Source organism: Octodon degus, unplaced genomic scaffold (genome assembly GCF_000260255.1).
Source record: "Octodon degus isolate 3935 unplaced genomic scaffold, OctDeg1.0 scaffold00105, whole genome shotgun sequence".
Taxonomy (NCBI): Eukaryota; Metazoa; Chordata; class Mammalia; order Rodentia; family Octodontidae; genus Octodon; species Octodon degus.
Genome location: NW_004524681.1, coordinates 715,856 through 724,187, shown reverse-complemented (window position 1 = coordinate 724,187; position 8,332 = coordinate 715,856). Strand labels below are relative to the sequence as shown.

The window sequence follows — 8,332 nt, the reverse complement described above, 5'->3', positions numbered from 1 at the left end:
AAAAACAAAAAAACAAAGAGCAAGTACAAAATATGGAGAAATTTTCTTAGAAGACTGGGAATGGAACTCATATGAGATCATTTGCAGTATTAAGAAAAAAAAAGTATCTCTAGCCAGGGAACTACACAAAAAATTGTGGAGCACACTGGTGAGCTGACAAGTGAACAAGCAAGGGCAGCATCACAAAGACCTGCTATGACAACAGAAAAACCAGGATGATGCCAACTGTACCTACAGGAAAGTACAAGAAAACAAAACAGGGCTGGGGAGATAGCTCAGCAATCTAAGCACCTGCCTGGCACGCAGCAAGACCTAAGTCTGATTCCCAGTACCAAATGATGTGCCAGCCCTGGGTCTCTGTGCCGACCACTGAAACGGGGCATGGTGGCACACAACCATAATCTTGGTGCTAGGGAGGCTGACACAGGAGGACCACTAGAGTCTGAGCTGTGTAGGAAACCCTGTATCAATTCAGTGTAAGTGATACTTGTACATAGAGCACACAAAATTTCATGTATGAAGACCACCTTGGGTGTAACAACTGAAAAAAAAGATTATTTCTGTGGTAGGCTTTTGTGTTTACACTTAAGTTCACAGGGGTTCCTATTTCTGAACTCTTAAAATCTGTAAGCAGGTAAACATCGAGGTTAGTGAAAATGCTGATGTCTATTCTAAGCACTCATTAGACATTTTGATTTTTTTTAAAAAGAACAAACTTCAGGGCCAGGGAGATGGCTCAGTGGAGTAAGCACTTGCCTGGCAAGCACAGGAACCGAGTTCAATCCCCGGTTCTGCCAAAAAAATAAATAAATAAAAATAACCCTTCAGATTGTTACTCGTGCCAGCCAAATAGCTCAGCGGATTAAAGCACCTGCAAGCAGGCACTGGGGCCAGGGTTCAATCCCCAGGCCTGCTATACTGGCTCCGTACCTGGGGTGTGCTGAGACAGCAATTGAGACTGGGCATGGTGGTGCACACCTGTAATCCCAGCTCTAGGGAGGCTGTAAACAAGCGGATCACTACTAATCTGATTAGTAGTGAGACCCTGAACACCCTGTAGACCCTCCCCTAAAATACAAAAACAAAAAGATCTAACACACATGTAACACGTGCTTCTCTTGGCCACCTGCCCAGCCTTCCACAGGCAGCTGCAGGCAGGCACTGGTCCTAGGAGTGACAGGCAGCACCTGGTTACCAACCACACTACTGTAAGTGGGCCAACGCAAGAAACATGAATGAGAAGTAGGAATTTAGTAAATCCAACAGGAACTGCCCCTAAGCATATAGAGCCATAAGCTGCACAGCAAAACTTGGCCACAAGTGGGCAACTAAGGTCTAGCAACCCCTCAGCAGCCTGTGTGTCCATCAGCAGCAGGTCCCCTCCCTTAATAACCCTGCTCATAATACACCACATGACGAGCCAGCACACAGCCCTGTGCTAGCAACTCAAAATTCCATCTGTTTATTTTTGAACATGCGGTTACTCAACAACTTTTCTCTGGATATACAAATGGGTATTTTTAAAAAAAGGGTACTTAATAAATATATATATAACTATACATGCAAAATCCCTAAAACTCTGAATTCAGAAAAGAAGCCAGGAGGGCCGGGAAGATGGCTCAGTGGAATAAGTGCTTCCCTGGCAAGTGCAAGGGCCTGAGTTCAATCCCCGGTTCTGCAAAAAAAAAAAAGAAAAGAAAAGAAATCTGAAAATAATTTAACACAGAAGGAGAAAAGAAGCCAGGAATGACAGTATGTACCTTCAACTCCAGCACTATGCATGGCTGAAGCAGAGCACTGCCAAGTCCCAGCCTAGGTAGAGCAATTTTGAAGGACTCTTGGCTCAAAAACTTAAAACAGGGCTGGGGATGTAGTTCAGCACAAAGGCAGAGGCCCTATGTTCAATCGCAGCATTAGGGAGGAAAAAAGGCAAGACACAAGAAAAAATGAAAACATTTCAGCTTAGAGGAGTGCAGGGCCTTAAAACAGGGCCAGTGGTTTGCACTATGAGGCCTCCTGTCCCCAGCTCTTCAGCCACACCCAGCTTCCCTTTCACTGTATGGCTCAACCATATTCTCACACCAGAGGGAAAGGAAAATTATTTGAATACAGTACAGCATAAATCTTAGGGCTGAAAAAATACAGAATCAACATGAGACTGCCTTGGTGCTGGGTAGATGGCTCAGTAAAATAAGCACTTCCCTGGCAAGTGCAAGGGCCTGAGTTCAATCCCCAGTTCTGAGGAAAAAAAAAAAAGGACTGCCTTGTCTTCTAAGCCCTTGTGAGTAAACATGATGGTACCTTGCTTGGTTCACAAACTTGACTCCAGGACACTGGTCACAAACCAAGTTGGACAAGAACAAAATCGAATGGTTAGGTTCAATGTTGACCTTATAGGGAAATCTGACTTGGTTTTTGACCGTAACTGTGGAGACAACTGAGTTTTTGAGGTACCACTATATGGTTAGCCCCACAACCCCAGATTCAATCAACAACAGATAAAAATACTGGCGATGGGGCGGGAGGGTGCATCTGGCCTTAACACTTCTTTTCCTTGTGATTCCTAGTATTAGTGCTGGTATGTTGCTGGGCATCGCAGAGGGCATGTACATGCGCATGTGCGCAAGTATGTGAGTGTGCATACACACGCATACACACACATGCACACACATACACACAGCACCTACATGACTGCAGTGTCAGGAGGGTCCCAGAGTGAATCCTGTGGCCATCAAGTGACCATGCCTGCTGTTCTGAGGAAAACTAGAGTTCTCTGATCACTAAGACTATCATGAGTACGTAAAATATTTTCAGTTCTACAGATTCACTAACCAAAACCTCCTCCATTAAATGGGCCAGTAAGGCTCTCTAGTTCTCTTTCAACTAGTTTCAACTAGAAGGTGAGAACTCCATTATCTGCTGTGGCTGCCAAATGTTAGGTCCTGGAGAACAGTACAATCGGAGGAGATGGTGTGAGCCGTGACACATGTTCTTGCCCCCATCAAAGGAGGACTTGTCTGGAAGCAGCAGCAGTGTGTCACGCTGCTCCTCTACCACACTAGTTATAACAGTTAAGCCCTGGGTTATAGGATTTTGTCTTACATTTTCAAAGAATTTGTGTCTTAAAAAAAAAAAAATCAATGCATTCCAAAAACTGCACTTAAGATTTGTGGAAAGGAGCCAGTCATGGTGGGGCAAGTGTCTCTGGAAGGCTGAGGCAGGAGGATCACCGAATTCTAGCCAAGCCTGGGCAACTTAGCAAGATGAGGTCTCAAAATAAAAAATATTAAAAAAGGAGCAGGGAGGGAGCTCAGTGAAGGCTCTGGATCCAATCCCAGCGCTCCAAAAGAAAATGGCTAGTGAGGTGGCTCAGTGGTCTAAAGCACCTACTTAGAACAAGCTTGGCAAAGCACAGGGACCGCAGTTCGATCCCCCAGCACCACATGCCAGCCAGCCCCGCTCCCCGGTGGGCTGAGCTGGCCACACACACACACACACACACACACACACTAAATAAATAAATGTTAAAAAAAAAAAGAAATTAGCTTAAAAAAAAATTATATATACCATGTACTACTGTAGGCAAAAATATTAATATTCTCCTGCTTTTAACTACAATTTTCCAATCTACCACTCCAAAAAGTTTTAGAGGGGCTGGCGAGATGGCTCAGTGGTCTAAAGCACCTACTTGCAACAAGCCTGGCAAAGCACAGGGGCCGCAGTTCGATCCCCCAGCACCACATGCCAGCCAGCCCCGCTCCCCGGTGGGCTGAGCTGTTCACACACACACACACACACACACACACAAATTAAAAAAAAAAAAAAGTTTTAGAAGGCCAACTGCATTTGGGATTAGAACCTTTCAGAGCCCTGCTCCCAATACAGGACCCTTGCTAGGCAAGGACATACTTGCTGTGGGCCACTTGCCAAGGTGCACAGGGCACCATGTTAGGCCTGACTTCCAAGCCTGGGCAGAATGGTGCTGACCATTGCAGCCAACACTGCTGTCCCTGATGCCACCAAGGAAGCTCTGGACACAGCAGCCAAATTACAAGGCACCTCACTGAGCTCTACCCAGACATGCTCACAAGCTGAGATGAAGGTGCAGAAGATTAGCCGTGAATAAGAAGGCAGCCTAGTCCCCACCTGGCCTCAGTACAGCCTTCCTGTGGTTCTCACCGGCTTCTGGTTGGCAGAAGTTGTACCGGCTGCTAGACGAGGAGCCCATGCTGAGGTCTTCCAGGATGTGCGCCTCCTCAGCAATCGCAGAGTCTTGACTTCCCACTTCCTCCAACTTAGGTGGCTCAAGGGTAACAATATCAGAATCATCGCTGGCAGCTCCAAAACAGACATTGTCTCCGCGGGACTCTTCTTCCTCTGTCTAAAGAATCACAGATGTAGAGACATTAAACTCAAGGGTTAAAAGCCTATGCAGTTCAAAATGTATCATGTACCTAGCATTACAGTAATGTGAGGTTAAAATTACAATGTGGGCCAGGAAGATAGGTCAGTGGAATAAGTGCTTGCCCGGCAAGCACAAGGACCTGAGTTCGATCCCTGCTACCACCAAAAAAAAAACCAAAAAACTAGTTTTATTCTAGGGATGAAACCCGGAGCCTTATGCATATCAGGCACACACTCTACCACTGATAAAACTCCCCAGCCCTGGAAACATGATTTCTACCCAAGAGTAAGCAGTCAGCCAAGAGCAGGGGTTTTTTTGTTTTTTTTTTCCGAAGCTTAGAAACCTTATGGACTCCCTTGGCAATGTTCTCAGAACTAGATGGACCACAGTGCCTTGTGGTAGCACATGCCTACAATCCCAGCACACGGGAGGCTGAAGGAGGAAACTGTAGCAGGTTGAGTCCAGCCTGGACTACACAACAGGACCCCGTCTCAAAAAACAAAGCCCATTCAGATGGACTGCTGTATTCTTCCTCTGGACATAGAAGCTCGAGACCACTTTCACACCCCAACAGCAAAGGAAAGGGAGCTCCTTCTCTCCACAGTTCCACGGCTGTATCTCAGCTCAGGCCCATGTGTGGGGAACAGTGAAAGACTGAACCTTTCTGGAGGCGCATATAAGGCACTTCCGCACCTATGTCATGTATAGGGGTCTTAATACATCCATGAGAATCTGTGCACTGGCACCTGGGCACCTCTGCAACAGCAGAGAAGCCTCATCTCGGCATCACTCATGGCCAGTGCTGGTGTTCACTTAGGCCCATCTTCTAGGCTGCTATACCCATATGACCCACAAGCTAGGCTTGGAGATCAGCAGTGCTAATGAACAGAGCACAGCACTACCACGCTACGCAGGAGAGTGGTTTGAGTATGGTGGGCCACAGCGGCGGCTGAGACCTACGGGACAAAGACCAAGCCAGGTCCCAAGGGCAGGGGCAGCTCTACCTACCCAGGGTTTGGTCTCCAATGGAACTGACTTCACCTTCAGGTTTTCAATTAAGGCAAACTACATAATTAAAGTAAGAATTCAAGGCAAAGCTAGAAAGAGGCTTTAACTAGTATTCTCTATTTTTTTTTTTTTTTTTTTTTTTGCAGAACCGGGGATTGAACGCAGGCCCTTTTACTTGCCAGGGAAGCGCTTACTCCACTGAGCCATCTCCCTGGCCCCTTAACTAGTATTCTCTAAAAATACAGTTTACCTCATCAAGAAAACAAAACAGGATCACACATGCACAACGCAAAACCCAAGCCTACCTGAAAGGTTAGATCCATAGTCTCTTCTGTCAAGGCAGTGCCATCCTGGATGCTTTCTGATACACAGCAAACATCAATTATTTCTTCACTTAAAACACCTTGAGCCTCTTCTAGCAGGTTAAAGTCTATTTCATGAAATGTCAGGTACAATCATAACAACAGTTACAGGCTGGCTGGCCGGAGAGCTCAGCGGATCAAAGCGCCTTCTCAGGCAGACACAAGGGCCAGGGTTCAACCCTGCTGTGTGGTGCCAGCCCCACCCCCGCGCTGCACTGAGACAGCGGCTGAGCCTGGGCGTGGTGACGCACGCCTGCAATCCCAGCACTTGGGAGGCTGAAAACAGGACGATCACTACAATTTCGATCTGTGTAGTGAGATCCTGTAGACCCTGTACTAAATACATTAAAAAAAATTGTAACAGTCATTCTACTGCTTGCAATTGAAATTCTTTCATTTAAAATTGAAATTTTATAGTTGGGGAGGTGGCTCAGTGGAAAAAGTGCTTCCCTGGCAAGCACAAGGGCCTGAGTTCAATCCCCGGTTCCACAAAAAAAAAAAAAAAAAAAAAAAAAAATTGAAATTTTAGACACTGCACTAACTGAACTCTTTTGGGACCTGCCAAGAACTGAAAGTTCATCAGACTAAATAAAATCTCCACTTGAGACACCGAAGTACCCCAAGATGTTTCTAACAACCTGTTAGTATGGAAGCACTATTCTCATACCCTGATGACACATTTCCTAAAGCACACTGAAAATCTTCAAAGATACCATCATTGTAAGGGCTTTCCATGGCAGCTAACATGAGCTCAAAACTATGGCTTTAAATTATAAGTGCTTCACAGTAAGAAATCAACTGTAAACAAGAATTGGGAAAACCCCAAATAACACTACCTCAAAAAGCAATTTTGTTAAGAACCACCTCCTCCAAGGGCAAAAAAATGCAAATAGAATTGACATAATTTAATGAAGTACAAAATTTTATCAAGTCAAAAATATTAAAAATTATAAACACAGCTGGGTGTGCTGGTGCATGTCTGTAGTTTCAGCACTTGGGAGGCTGAGGTAGGAGGATTCTTGCAAGTTTGAGACCAGCCTGGGCTACAAAGTTCAAAGCCAGCCTGAACTGCATAGAGACCTGTCTCAAAAAGGCAAAAATAAACAAACAATAATAAACACAGAGTTAAGCGAAGACCTTTCACTCCCTGTATGTCAAGGGCTACTTCCAGGTAAGAGCCCCTGGGCTGAGAACACACAGGAGGTCCAGCGCACCCCGAGTCACCTGACGGGTCTTCTGCTCCTCAGCACTCTCCCGCCCAGGAACCCCGTACTTCCCTCACCCTCCCCAAGGAGCAAGCTGCTGCTCTCACAGCCCCTCAGAGGCCCTGAACCTGCATGGCCTGGGCACCCACAGCGCGCAGCTTGGCCTCCTGGCTGCGACCCCACTGGGCAGAAGAGAAGGTGACATCTTAGGAGGGCCCCACAAGGATGAGGACCTCTGTGCAAAGACAGGAAACAAGCGAACCACCCACAGGCTGGTGAGGAACAGAAGACATCTTCTGTCTGCCTGGACTGAGCCGTCTGCTGTCCTAGAGAGGGCACATTCTGCACACAGTGTCGCAGAAGTTTCTGCCAAGTGAGGAAGCAAACATGTAGGGAAGAAGACCACAGCCAACCACCTAGATGAAAGGTGAGGTGGGCTGTGCAGCTCTTGCACACCAGCTAGAGGAAGCCAGAGTTGAGCCACTGACCTTCCTGCAGTGCCGGCAGCGTCTGCAGCTCCTCCTGCCCCAGAGATGGCAGCTCTGAGCTGAGCGTGCAGCCTTCTGTACCGTTGCTGGGGGTCACCATCTCTGTGTCGGAGCCCTGCAGAAGGATGACATTTGCCTTACAGCCCGTCCCTGCTCAAAGGGCTATCAGCACACAGACCCTGCAGCTCTCCACCCAGAACCAGAGGCCACGGCAGGGAAGCGGCAGGACGGGGCCAGCATCGCCTTAAGTTCCAGCTTGAGCAAGGTTGCAAAGATGCGGATTTCAGCCCCTTGGGCCAGGTGCAGTGGTGCACACCTGCAATCCCCACACTTGGGAGGCTGACAGCTGAGGGTTCCAGCCTGCCTGGAATACACAGCCAGACTGTTTCAAAAACAAACAAAAACACCCCAGTGATGCAAGTGAATCTGATAGTAAGTATCTAAGTTTTCATATGTCTATAAATAAGAGCATTCAAGGAATAATTTTTTTTTTTTTTAATGAGCAGAATATATTTATTGAGAGAAAAAAAGCTCCTGTCCAAGTGAGGGACAGGAGCGGGGCCCAAGCGGGTAGTTCCCTGGGAAGCTGTCTCTTACGGGACTTTTATAGTGTAAAACCATGTGAGGCTAAGGTAGAGAGAATGAGAACTCACTTAGGTGGGCAGGAGGTGGGACAAAACTATGGTCAACCAATGGGATTACATATGAGACAGGGTCTTTTCTCAAGGAATAATCTTAGACAAGGAACTTGAAGATGCTACAAGAACCTTAAAAAAATTTTAACCCAAATTTCAAATTTACTGTCTGTTGCCTGGCAAGTGCAAAGCCCAAAGTTAAGTCCTATTACTAAGAAAAAAAAAAAAA

General features: G+C 46.6%; 1 protein-coding gene across 1 annotated transcript in view; it reads right to left on the bottom strand.

Moving 5' to 3' along the window:
- The window catches only part of Ccpg1 (cell cycle progression 1), a 33,775-nt gene that overhangs the window by 13,482 nt on the left and 11,961 nt on the right, over positions 1-8,332 (bottom strand). The window contains 3 exon segments of the mRNA XM_023724098.1: positions 4,180-4,381; positions 5,719-5,774; positions 7,469-7,583. Coding sequence (XP_023579866.1) covers positions 4,180-4,381; positions 5,719-5,774; positions 7,469-7,583 — 373 coding nt within the window.